The 14,238-nt window shown below is 37.1% G+C and overlaps 1 protein-coding gene across 1 annotated transcript in view; it reads left to right on the top strand.

Annotated features, from left to right (window-relative positions):
* npr2 (natriuretic peptide receptor 2) overlaps nt 1-14,238 on the top strand; it is an 88,415-nt gene that overhangs the window by 73,081 nt on the left and 1,096 nt on the right. Inside the window, 4 exon segments of the mRNA XM_056458442.1 lie at nt 5,388-5,456; nt 5,727-5,901; nt 6,303-6,401; nt 10,195-10,286. Coding sequence (XP_056314417.1) covers nt 5,388-5,456; nt 5,727-5,901; nt 6,303-6,401; nt 10,195-10,286 — 435 coding nt within the window.

Below are 14,238 nucleotides of genomic sequence, written 5' to 3'. Positions count from 1 at the left end.
AACAGTTGAATGGAGCTGATGGAGTATACACTAACCTTATTATACAGCAGTATGACAAACAAGCATATATAAGGATGTCAACCTATTCACTGACAGTCAAGATGATTCCCGGATGAGCCTGTGTCAATAGTTGTTATAGCATACAATGGAATGTTGTGACTGACGAATCAGAATTGAGTATTCTGACAGGATTATCATCTGGTGAAGCACAGTTCCACAAAATGAAGCTTCACAAACTAATTTCGAGAGGAACATGTGATAGGATTGATCACGGCTGGTCCCCCATCCAGAATTATTAGCTAGCCAATCGGATCATTCCAAACGCAACATAAATATCCTGCCAAACTTTATCCTGCCTAACTCCCTTATTTTTGTTTTGGATAACCTCCACATCTACCCTTTCTCCTTCCTCCTTTTTTCTAAATTAATCCAGGATTAGGCGACAAGGCGGCTCAGTGGCTAGCACTGCTGCCTCACAGCAAGAAGGTTGCTGGTTCAAGTCCTATCTGGGCCAGTTTACATTTCTGTGGAGAGTTTACATGTTCTGCCCATGCTTGCATGGGTTTCCCCCAGTACTCGGGTTTCCCCCACAATCCAAAGACATGAGACATAAGTTAATTAAGTAACAGTCACAAGCACTTTAGTACTGAGCTACTATATGTAAGTATGCACTGGTGTGGATGGCAGTCTATTTCTATGGAGCTGCCCTTGTTAACCAAGGAATAGGGCGAATGAATTAAAGGAGCTCTCGAGAACTTCCTGACCCCCTAATATGCTCACTGACCAGGCGGGAGCCTTGGCCTCAACTACCTCTGAGCTCAGGATTCTCTTCTGTGAAGGCATGTCAAACCTGCTAACATCATCAAGCAATATCTAAGTGTGAACTCTTGAATAAGATAAAATCTATATAAAATCCAGGTACTGGATACTATATAGCTGTGAAGGTCTTTCTCTTAAATTTGCTTTTGAAATCATTATTGATTGGCTTTAGGGATAGGTTTAGGTCATTAACATGGTGATCTGTGGGATGTTCAAGGCCTTCTCATGGACAGTAAATAAAGTTTGCACTTGCTCATGGTTTTTTAATTTTTTTGGTGCTTTAATCTACTTAATAATATCTTGGACATCCACAAAAACAGCATGTACTGACACATAAACACACCTAAATAACACTTCAGTTTTGAAAAAACGTAGACAGCACCTTTTAGTGGATTTGTGATCTGAAACGTGCAACAAAACATACCTGGGACAACATATTTACATTTCGTATAATTGTTGGCTAAAGTGCTTATTTTGAATGAGCCTGGATAGGGAATAACAGTTAAATTGGTATTTGTGTGGTGGCATGGTGTGCAACCTTCCCTAACTGACTAAACACCAGTGGGCAGGGTGGTACTCATGGTGCAATGATGTATAATAATGAATGCAGTATAAATGCAAAGGCATGGGCGCCGTGATGTCATAATACCTCTTGACCCATTTTTAAATCTGGACTGAATAAATGCTTTAACCTATGAATTTACTAGATTTTTGGATAATGGTACAAAGACCTCAAATGATCAATGCAAAGTTGTCATTGTTTTATGTCATTACCCCTTTAAATAAATTTTTGAAAAGTTCAGATTTCTTTAGTTTTATTTCTTTATTTTTTTTCTGTTTCTTGCTTTTCAAACAAGAGCCAGGCATTTGAGGCCATTTGTTGTCTGACCTGAACTCAAAGACCAGCTGATTTTGGAAGGTTGTTCTGGTGTGACCAAATGCTGACAACAAAACTTGAACAGTCATAATTTTTTAACAGATGTAAAATCAGTGAAAATGTGAAGCTATAAAGGTGATATCCTCATAATGAAGTTGGCCTGCATGTTTAAATCATCATTTCTATGTATGCAAATATATCGCTCTGTAAGGCCTCTTTCTGGGCGTACATCCAGAGCGATGGGATGGGTTGGGGGGGTGAGGAGGGGGGCAGAAAGTATTTTAATTTGAGAGAACCATTGGGAGTTCAAGCAGAAATACATCATAGCAGTCATTTCACAGTCAACAACAATGCACAGCTGCAGACACAATAGATGTAATCAGGGGCATTTCTAGGATTTGAAAACATCAGGAGCTAATTAGGGGAAGGGGTAAGCAGGAACAATATGTTTTGTCAGAGCATTTTTATGCCACTTTATAAAACTTGATTTAGTTCCATATTTTCTGACTCCTTCTGAAAAATAACATCTTTTAAGCTTGTGCATAATTATTGTTGTGCTATGTATCATAATTAATTTATCCTGGTATTATTGTATGAGTTAGCTTATTCTTTATACTTTCATCAATTAAAAATAATAATAATGTTTGTCTATTATCTGAATTATACAATTAAATATTCAACTTTTAAATGAATACTAAATAATATTGACAAATAATAGTAATTATACATTTGAACAGGCTTGTATTTTTTTTGAGTAAAATGCCATTAGTTTTAGCCATTAGTTTTCATTTTGGTAACACTTTATATTGATGGTCCACTTGAGTATTAGTAGACTGTCTGCTAAATATCTGTTGATACTGCTCCTTCAACAGACATTTAACTGACTATAAGAAACTTTGCAAGTACATGTCAATTTACAATAACCCTAATCCTAACCCTAACCTAACAGTCTACTTATAATCTAATGAGAATTAGTTGGCACATAGATGCAATGTAAATAATTTAACAAACGAACCATCAAAATAAAGTGTGACCATCATTTTTGTCATCTGAAGAATATTAGATTTAGTCAACTAAATTCTAACAAGTTTAGTTAAATCATAATACATTAAATAAACATATCAAAATTCTAAGCTCATTCTATAGTCATGGTGAACACATTTACACTATATGCATGAATGATCCTTAAAAAAGACCCTCATAAAATGCATACTTTACTATTAGCTTTAAAACCTTCTTTATCTTTACAAGAAGATATGGATTTGTAAAAACTGGACTAAATATACCTAATTATCACTAAAACTATTTTGCTGAAGATTAAAACCAGACGATTTGAATGTCATCACTTGAATAATGGGTGTTATCAGTGTTTATCAGCTGATAGATATGGGCCATTAGGGGCCTTCTGCACATACTGGTAGGCTCAAAAGGCTGTTTTCATCCTTTCACATGGTTAATCAGCTAAAGATCAAGTAAACAAGAATTATTTATATTATACTATTTATTAAATTTCTCATTAATTGAATTATATTAACGTCTACCCCTACCCAACCCTAAACCCAACCATTACAGTAATGTAAAAACAGATCTGGATCTGGAGTCTTCTCTGTTAGTATAGCTGATTAACCATGTGGATGGATGATAAAAGCCTTCTGAGCCTACCTGTAGAGTGTGTTGTGCCCAGTTTACTGTGAATGGGGCAGACAGTTTCCATTTTGAACTGTCGTGTTAACTTTTATAAAAGTTTATTTATTAATATTAGGATTATTTTTTATTAATACATTTTTTTTGCAAATCTCTAAAATTCTAAATGACAGTGGGGTGAAATTAGATCACCCTCGGTTTTAGAACTGTGTGTGGGTATAGTGTGTCCACATTCATATTGGGGTGATATAAAGATAATAAGTCTCTTTTTTTAAATTTCCTGACGTTAAAATAGGATCCAAATCCCTCCCATTTTGAGGCCCACCGCAAAGTTTCCCTGCTCACTAAATTGATTGACAGCCGCATATTAACATGTCTCTGTAGTAACACGTATAATCATATCAACAAGACAGGACATGCGCAAAGCAACTGGGATTAAAATATCTGTTCAGCCCTCTGTGATCATCAATCATCATCAAATGTGATCAAGAATTAGTTTTACAAGTTTAAAACCTTTTTTAAACAGTGCATGTGTGTAATGAATTACAGCAATTTTACTGTCTTTATCACCACACCCGCATGTCAGTACAATTATAAAAGAAGATGTTTGTGGATGTTAAATCAGGTGTATTTTGTACATTAACATAATGGAAATCCATGCAGCAGTGGAGATTAACCTGTATCCTGTCACATTTGCCGTGTGTGTGTGTGTGTGTCCGCTGTGTGTCTGTGTGTGTGCGTAAACTTTGTAACGACATTGTGTGTGACTCATCGTTGCAGAATTAACTCCACAACAAATACATCAAATAATCATTGGGAAAGTTCTTACTGTAGAATTACTCACAAACGTTACATGAGATCTGCTTCCTTCATGTTTGTCACTGTGCTGTTTATCTGACACAGCTGAGGCAGAGATTGAGGCACACTCTGACAGGCACTTGGGAACAGTGGGCAGGGAGAACTAGCATTAAAGACACAGGCAACAAATGCAGCTACATATTGTTCAAAGCAGAAATTTCCAATATTCTGAAAGATAAATAAATAATATGGTGGGTGTTTTTAGCTGAAACTTTACAGACGGGTAAAATAGGTGCCCTTTCTTTAAGTTGTGCAGTTTTATGTGCGTTCATATATGCTGTATACAGTAAATGACAACAGTGCTTATCTAAAATGACAAACATTTACTTTATTACTTTTTAATTTCCTCTAAACTCCAGAGCAAATTTTGTAATAAAACTTTCAGGGTTAGACTGAACTTTCTCCGAATGATCTGACCTAGCAACACCCCCTAAACATAATACATTCAGTTCAAAAAGAATTTTAGGGGCTGAGATAATGAAGAGGGCATCATGGTGGCACAGTGGGTAGCATGATCGCCTCACAGCAAGAAGGTCGCTGGTTCGAGCCCCAGCTGGGCCAGTTGGCATTTCTGTGTGGAGTTTGCATGTTCTCCCCATGTTCGCGTGGGTTTCCTCCAAAAGACATGAGGTATAGGTGAATTTAATTAAATTGGTGTGTGCATGCAAGAGTGTATGGGTGTTTCCCAGTGTTGGGTTTTGGCTGGAAGGGCATCCACTGCGTATGCTGGATAAGTTGGTGGTTCATTCCGCTGGGGTGACCCCTGATTAATGAAGGGACTAAGCCAAAAATAAAATGAATGAATGAATGAATGAAAATAAACATCCGATAATCTGTCAGGTTATCACACCAAAAAGGTGGCTAAAAATGGAGAAAGTCTGAGTGTCTCTTCTAAAGAGTTAATAAATGCTATTTAATTCTGGGGAAGCAAAATGTTGTGTATCGGCTGATTTCATAGAGGATACAAGCACTTGCAAAGCACTTTTGATTTTAATGATTATTATTATTCTTAATTTGGCAGCAACTTCTTAATGTTTTTGTGTGGTTATTTTGATCCTATTGTCAAAATACTGCCAAATAAGACATGTGTTACATAATATAGTTATGGATGAAATAATACATAATTATTCTTCATGTAGTAATACAACTCAGTGCTTCTTTTAACAGTGTTTCTTAACACTCCCTTTAGGTGGTGACATTGCTGAATGATCTTTACACATGCTTTGATGCCATCATTGATAATTTTGATGTATATAAGGTAAGGGTCATTTCATAAACTGTGCTGTCATTCTAGTTGATATCATTGTTGATTTTTTAGAAATTATTGTAGTCACAGTTATAATGCTTTGCTTTAGCTGTTGACTATTTTATAAATAATGCATTAAAATGTGATGTTAAGATTTAAAATATGCTCTTGATGATATTGTGTACATGTAAAAGTTAGTTTCAGTAAGTTTTCAAGATTTCCATCAGATTTTTGAAGGCAGCATAATCATGTTTGGTTTTATGCATCTTATTTTAATGTTAGGTCGAAACAATCGGTGATGCGTACATGGTGGTCTCAGGTCTGCCTGTGCGGAATGGGAAGCTACATGCACGTGAGATAGCCGGGATGTCACTGGCTTTACTGGAACAGGTTAAAACCTTCAAAATCAGACACAGACCCAATGATCAACTACGTCTGCGGATAGGAATTCACACAGGTACCATTATTGTTTCTCAGATTTCGTTATTAATATTAATACGTTTGAATCCATTCATGTTATTGTTGCTTATTAATAGTATTGAGAAAATCATGGTAAGGCCAAGTAATCATTTTGGAAACTATAACATAGTAAACCATAAGAAAATGTCCGTCTTAACTTTTCCTTGCAAAATGTCTAATGTTAGCAAATGTTAGCATACTTCATGCGTAAAAGACATAAAACTAAGCTCATAGCCCAGATGTTTTGGTTATATTAAAATAAACTCTAAAACAAATTCCATTTTTTACATTGTTTAAAGAAGTAAAAATTTTTGTAAATTTGTTTCCATTTTAAAATCTGGATATGTACAGTGATATATTATCTCTTCTTTCTCTGCTGGATTTGTATGTGACAAACAGGGCCTGTATGTGCCGGTGTAGTGGGTCTGAAGATGCCCCGATACTGTTTATTCGGAGATACCGTCAACACAGCATCCCGTATGGAGTCGACAGGAGAAGGTTGATGACAAAAATATCTTTTAAATTTTTGTTCAGAATTCAATATTTTTCCACTTTGTGACAAAACAGCATGATAAACAGTTGACACATCTATTTGGATTATGTTAACTACTCACCAACATGTCTTTCCAACCCCCTGAGACTTTCATTCATCTTCAGAACACAAATAACTGAAGTTTATTTATAAATTAATTTCAAGAAGATCACGTGCTTATGATTGACCATGGCTGGTCTAGCATTAGCTAATACATATGATTTACCAATCGCTTGATTCCTAACTCACTATAATTAACCAGAGTTTCTTATTTCAGTTATCTTCGTCTTAAAGAATCCCCCTTCCACCCTCCCTTTTCTTTGAGGGTGTGGTTAGCACTGTTGCCTTACAGCAAGAATGTCACTGATTCAAATCCTTACCAGGCCAGTTGACATTTCTGTGTTTACCTGTTTACATGTTCTCCCCATGCTTGCGTGGGCTTCCCCTAGGTTCTCTGGTTTTCTCCCACAGTCCAAAGACCAAACCAAATTGTCACTATAGATGAGCTCTTAACAAGCAGTAAATCTCTCCATAGCAATCCCTGATTTGTCATTAGCCATAAATAAGCAGGGTAGTTCTCGAGACCTACCTGAGCTTAAACTCGTCCTGCGAACGGGATGGAGCCCTGGGCTCAAGAATCTTATGACATCAGGGCTCTCTCCAGCATGCCAAACACGCTTCATAATCAATCATCAGCTAAGTGTGAACTCTTGAAGATATTTTAGGTGAAATCTGAGCGCTCTATGATCCTCCATAAATAGCAAGGTTCCCAATTGTTCTTTTTTGGTTTTAGTAACATCCTCAAAACAGATCATAAGTCTTCAGTGGTTCAATCGGAATATTATTAATGACATGTTACATCAGTACGCGTTTACATGAGCTGCTTTTTGAATGTTCTTTTCATGATCCCGTTTTACAGGTTAAAGCACATAATTCGAATAATGTCATCGCGTCACCACTATCGGCATTTTCTCTGGAGTTTCATGTAATTTCGGGAGTTTCGTTTTTAATTTGTCGACTTTAGCTGTAGTTTGGCACTTTCACTTTTATTCGGGAACATTTCATGCACTTCATGACGGTAATAGTTTGATTAAGGTGTTTACATGTCTGTACTGCACTTCAACAATGCGACTAAAATCGGCATACCCCTTAATTTGATTTTTTTTTAGTTCGATTATGACCTTAATCAGATTAAATTAATCTAAAATCGCTGTTTACATGGTAGACTCTTATTCAGAGTATTATTAAAATCTAATTATTGGTGTCCATGTAAACGTACTCACTGCTACGAGAATCCGTCTCCTTTGTGCACACATGAAACATTCAACAGTCTTCTCCTTAGTGTCAGTATAGGGTGTGTGTCACTGAGGAGAAGACACTGTTGAATAAAGTCATAATTTTTTTTTATTGTTTATTTTTGAACACAAAAGGATTCTGTTTTGAGGATTTTTTTGGTACCTGTGTTTTTGTGTTTTGTGACATATTTAAAGAAAATACTGTTTCTTAAAAAGGGTCATTGGCTGTGTTGATTTTAAATGTACTAAACATTTCAAAACTTCAGAAAATGGTGTGTGTAAAACATAATAACAATAAATCAGGTGCTAGGTTCTGGTATTTGCTCTGCAGGTGGTGATTGTCAACATTTACCTCGTTTATGGAATTATGAATCAAAGGATAGGGCACTTCTAGCTAAATCTTCATGTGTCACATAATTCTTCAGAAACCATTCTAATATGCTCATCAATACTATATGCTCAACAAATATTCATTGATTCACTTTCTTTTTTTGCTCTTTATTAATCAGGGGTCGCCACAGCAGAATGAACCGCTAACTTATCTAGCTTATGTTTTTATGCAGCGGATGCCCTTCCAGCTGCAACCCAGTACTGGGAAACAGCCATACACGTCATTTACACTCATACACTACTGACAATTTAGCCTACCCAATTCACCTATATGGGCATGTTTTGGACTTTGGGGCAACCGTAGCACCCAGAGGAAACCTACAACCCCAACATAGGGAGAACATGCAAACTCCACACAGAAATGTCAGTTGCCCCAGCCGGGGCTTGAACCAGTGACCTTCTTGCTGTGAGGCAACAATTCTAACCACTGCTCCACCATGTCCCCTCTACAAACATTTTTTTATCATTTTAATATCATTTTATAGCTTAGGGAGAACTACAAATTAAAGATGCTTACAAGCATGCTAGCAGCAAACTCGCTTTTTCAGCTAGCAAACAATTCACTTGTACATTTCTTCACAGATTTTGCATCACGGTTTGGATGATCCATTAGAAGGTGTAGATGGTAAACAATGACAGCACATTAGGGTTTGGTACTGAGCTAGTCAGTTGTGCTTTAAAAACATTAATATGCTTTTCACCCATATAGAAGCAGCAGGCTGCTGTTCATGAGACTTCCCACATGTATCGACTGACATTCCACTTCCTGATGTGGGCTTTGTGCACATTTACATTATTAATACTTAGTGACAAGGACACTCAACATGTTTCCGGTTTGATTTATAACATGTAATAATATGTTTACAGCTGGTTGGAGCCTAATGCACACTTAGCTGCATGGAGCCCACACCTTATAGCCCTTATATATGTAGCCTCTTTTAGACAGGACAAATTACCCATTACTTCAGGCCCCATATGTGCAACATGTCACCGTTCTGAAGCCTGATCATCTTTTATCAAGCATGGTGTCATCTGTCACTCACAGCTGTGCACTTACACTGATTAGTTGTAGCTCCTGAAAAGAAAGCTCACACACACAGCTACACAAAAAAATGAACAGGGAATATTTGTAGAAAACATACTGTGACCAGGGTCTTAAAGACAATAAATACATTTACTGGCCACTTTATTAGGTACACCTTACTAGTTGGACCCACTTTTGCCTTCAGAACTGCCTTAATCCTTCATAGCATAGATTCAACAAGGTACTGGAAATATTCCTTAGAGACTTTGGTCCATATTGACATGATAGCATCACGCAGTTGCTCCAGATTTGTTGGCTGCACATCCATGATGGAAATCTCCCGTTCCAACACATGCCAAAGGTGATTGTGCATGTAAATCACAGTAGATCAGCAGCTTCTGAAATACTCAGACCAGCCAGTCTGGCACCAACAACCATGCCTTGATCAAAGTCACTTTCTTCCCCTTTCTGATGCTCAGTTTGAACTACAGCAGATCATCTTGACCATGTCTACATGCTTAAATGCATTGCGTTGCTGCCGTGTGATTGGCTGATTAAAAAATTGTGTTAATGAGCAGTTTCACAGGTGTACCTAATAAAGTGTACAGTGGTAATAATATTGTTTTATATTATATTATAAATTGGGAAGGCATAAGTGACATGTTGCTCTGGTTTGACATACTACAGAACTACTACAGGAGGAAAATGTTTCATAAATGATGATTATAAATCATGTACAGTTGAAGTCAGAATTATTAGCCCCCCTGAATTATTAGCCCTACTGTATATATTTTCTCCCAATTTCTGTTTAGCGGAGAGAAGACTTTTTTTTTTTTTACATATTTCTAAACATAATAGTTTTAATAACTCATTTCTAGTAAGTGATTTATTTTAGCTTTGCCATGATGACAGTAAATAATTCTGACTTCAACTGTATATGTCAAAATATATTTACGTATTCCACAGAAAATAGGTTTAGTAAATGATGAGATTATTTCCATATTTCTGATGAATTATTTGTTTGTGATGGCCATTCTCTTCTCTTAACAGCTCTAAGGATACACATGTCCTCAGCCACCAAAGAGGTTCTGGATGAGTTTGGTTACTTCGAACTCCAGCTGCGAGGAGATGTGGAGATGAAGGTATGGAGTCATCCTTGCTTTCTTAAGTGATTGTCAATATATAGAAATATTTGAGGAGTGTACTATAAAATATATTATTTTGATTATCAATAGGATAAAATAGTCATGTGCAGCTAAAATGAATTTAAATCTGCGTGAAATTTACAAAGTTTATTTGTGAGTTTAGCACACATCGTTATTCTTTAGGTGAACAATTAATCCATGCAAGTTATTACACAGAAGAAAAAAAATCTGTCAAATCTTCAGTCAAAGTCCTTGTTTGGGGTGGCGATCTTTCACTGTTTGTTATGAGAGAATAAAAAAATAAAAGCCCTGCCCCCTAATATAATACTCAATATATGATACTATGATTTTAAAGTTGTATGTCATTATTGTGTAGACACAAGATTTCCTCTTGTGTATATGTACACATGCAGAGAGGGAGAGAGCGTCACTGCTGCTGATCGTTAAGGGCACAATTGATCATTTGTGCCACTAGAGGGCATGTATTCACAACAAACAAAGTAGTGTTTTGATGAGGCCATGCCTGAGTGTGGTATCGTGGGAGTCGCCATCTTCATTACATCCTACTGAACTCCTGCAGAAATCATGTTCATTCATGGATGAGCTAAGTATTTAAAACCTATTGTCATAGTAGTATGTACGGAGCAGAGTAAGGGGCTGATCACACCAAATGCGTGTTTTGCGCCTTTTTTGAATGATTTACTAACAGCTGTGAGCGTTTTGCACACTGCTTATGCACCCTGCGTGCCTCACATTTTAACCGCCTGCTGCGCCTGTTAGTAAAAGTTTGAGCGGAAAAAGCACGTTATTTCTGTCGTGTCTGTTTCATTCTCCAATCAAATGAAAGCAGAGGCAGGGTTTCTATTGAGGTGACTGCAGTGTTTGTGTTGTCAAGGCAACTACGGAGACGGTTGAAGATGGAGGAGAGACTAGTGATTGCTGTTTTGGGTTATCGGGAGCTGTATGACTTCACAAATCTTGAATATCACAATATTATTAAATATTAAAATTCTACCAATGTCAACAGCAACACTCGCGCACAATACCCAGCTGATTCAGTCGTAAAAAGTGCGTCACGCTTCTTTTTTTCTAAGCAGTGTGGTGCGTCTCTCGTTTTTGGAATGGAAAAGCATGTTTGGTGTGATTGGCTCCTAAGATTGAAAGCCATAGAAGCAGAAAAAGACTCCTGAAGTACCTGCTGACAAGACGAGTGTGATGTTGTATGAAAGCAGCAACATTTTAAAGTTCTGTTATAATTCTGCTTTGTACAGTGAAGTCTTAGAAAACGCAAAACATGTTAAAGCCTCTTTGGTGTTTCAATGTTTTCTATAAAACTAAATAAGACATCTAGACTGTGACATCATTAGCATGTTTCTAGTTAAAATTGAGATAGATTTGAACATTATTCAAAACTTCTGATAATGCAAGTACATAAAGCAACAAAATATACAATACTATTCTAGTGGGTTTTGGACATTTTAATGAAAAAAGCGGTACATTCTGTGGCTTTAACTTTGCATTTTCATTTTGTTTGTAACGTTTATTAGAGTGTTTATTTACTTTTGCACCCTGCTTTTCACTTATATGTCTATTTTTGGGCTTAAACTACAAAAAACTTTAAAGATGTATAGGACTGTCTGTTGTGTCTTAAAGGAATAGATAAGTGTTAAATGTTTTCTTCTCACCTCTCATACTTCATCTCAGCCGAGCAGATACACATAATAAAAATACACAAACACGTTTTACAATGAGAAGAAAAATTTTAACATCACATAATCACAACATGTTGAAAAGTTGTGATACAGTCATTTAAAATAATTCTGTTTATTTAAAGAGCCTCTATTATGCATTATAAAAGGTCATATTTTGGTTTTGGGGGTCTCCAACAACAGGCTGATATGCATGCAAGGTCAAAAAACACTTTTATTGTGTTATAATTTACATTTATTTTACCTAATTATCCCAATGACTCCCATATGATTCGTTCAGTGATTCATTTGTTCCCAAACCCCTCCTTAGCGCGATGCTAATCTGCGCTGCTTGGTCCGATGACTAAGTCTGTTGTGATTGTGTCTGTTGTGTTCAGCACGAAACGGAGAGAAGCGCCCATCATGGTTATGAAGAAACACAGATTATATTTGTGAGCCCAATGCAGGAGTGCATTAAAGCAATGCAGTTAAACACCAGCATATGCTCTATTCTTAAGCCTGGTTTATACTTCTGCGTCAAGTGATCAGCGTGACCCACGACGCATGCAACGCGCGTAGCCATGCATTTATACTTCTGCACGCTGTTTCTGTTACTCTGCAATAACACTTCTGAAATGTTAGTTCGCAGTGAGGTGTTTATGTTCCTCTGTATCGAGTTTCTTTGCTGGTCTTTTGTTTTTTCTGAACGCTTCCTTAATGTACAAGTGGTTCAAACTCGCTCAATCTGAGGCAGGAACCAGCGAACCTGCAACAACTTTAACATGAGGTAAACACAAAGCAAAACTTTTCATCCGGAGCTCCTTTACTGGACTCCACACTTGTAAACAATTGCTCCATCTGGCTTGCCCTCTCGGTCCCGCCCCCACACTCGTCAGCGCTGCCAAGCCCACCAATCACAGAGCTTGCGCTACGCATCCTTGCGACGTGTAGTTACATTTTTTGAGAGGTGCGTGTCAGCGACGCCGACGACCACACGTAAGCCGCGCCGTAGCATAGGCGTGCGCTTGAAGCAGAAGTATAAATCAGCCTTTAATCATAACCCAAGTAATAACAACAACACACATTCAGTATAAATCCACACAGTGGCAAAAGTTGAACTATTTTGAAAATTGACAGCGATATGCTCAACAGCTGATGGTGGCAATAACAATGACAAACGGCAGGGAAATGAGCACAGAAACACATTTGAATCACGTTTTCAACGTGGTTTAGGACGTGATATGAGAATAGCCTCATAAAGATTTAACCTGAGAGACACATTACAAGCACTGATCTATAATAGATACCTGATTACAAGTTACGACACACAATTAAATACATATTTTGCAAACTACAGAAAACGAAGCAACCGTTTTAATCACACTTACAGTTTGTGTAGGAAGAAGAAACTGGTCCTTATACTGGTTAACTGTGCTACTGACGAAGTCCAATACATTAATAGACATTGCTGATCCCTCCTTAACAAATAGCTGGCGAATCCCGCGTTGCAGTGTAGGTTACTGTATCAATCATCAGAAAAATGACAGGAACAAACACAGCACACGATTGGCTATACTGTGGTGTTGTTGTGAAAATGAACTTTAACCCTTTATTCCCCACCGCATATATGGCTATCTCTCAGTAATGGTAATCTTCAGGTCATGATCAATCACATGATCTCCTGAGCTCCACTAGTGTTTGAAGGTAAAGGCACGTTCACGTTTTACTGGATGCTGCACTTCATATTTGGCGCTCTCTTGTTGACGTCGATACGAACAGGCAAAAGATTTGAACACAAAACGAATCATTCATTTTACTCTGGGTCGACTCTTTCCTTTAAGAATGAATCATTTTAAACATGGTGCACTTTCAGATTTAAACCTTGTTTTCATTCACTTAGGGCTTTGTTAAACACTGCATAGAAGGTCGTTTTCAAAAACCCATAATAGGGGCTCTTTAAATCTAGCGGGTTTCTCATCTTAGGTAGAAAATCCAATGATGCGGGTAATGATGATTTTTCTCTGGTGAATCAGTAATCAGCAGTGATTACACATCATATTTCTGTAATTGTGTAGTGGAAAAGCCCTAATAGAGTTCTGTAAAAGGTCATTTAACCATGTAAGATTAAATGTGTTTCATCGTTTAAATTCTTATTCATTTATTTAAATTTTTACATCCTGTACCAAATGCTTTGTGGCTTTTTGAATAGGCAATATTTAAAACAAATAGTTGAGCATAATAAAAATTGGTTCTCATCACTG

The sequence above is a fragment of the Danio aesculapii genome, chromosome 5 (assembly GCF_903798145.1).
Source record: "Danio aesculapii chromosome 5, fDanAes4.1, whole genome shotgun sequence".
Taxonomy (NCBI): Eukaryota; Metazoa; Chordata; class Actinopteri; order Cypriniformes; family Danionidae; genus Danio; species Danio aesculapii.
Note: the sequence above shows the minus strand (reverse complement) of the source record. Positions and strands in the feature narration are given on the sequence as shown.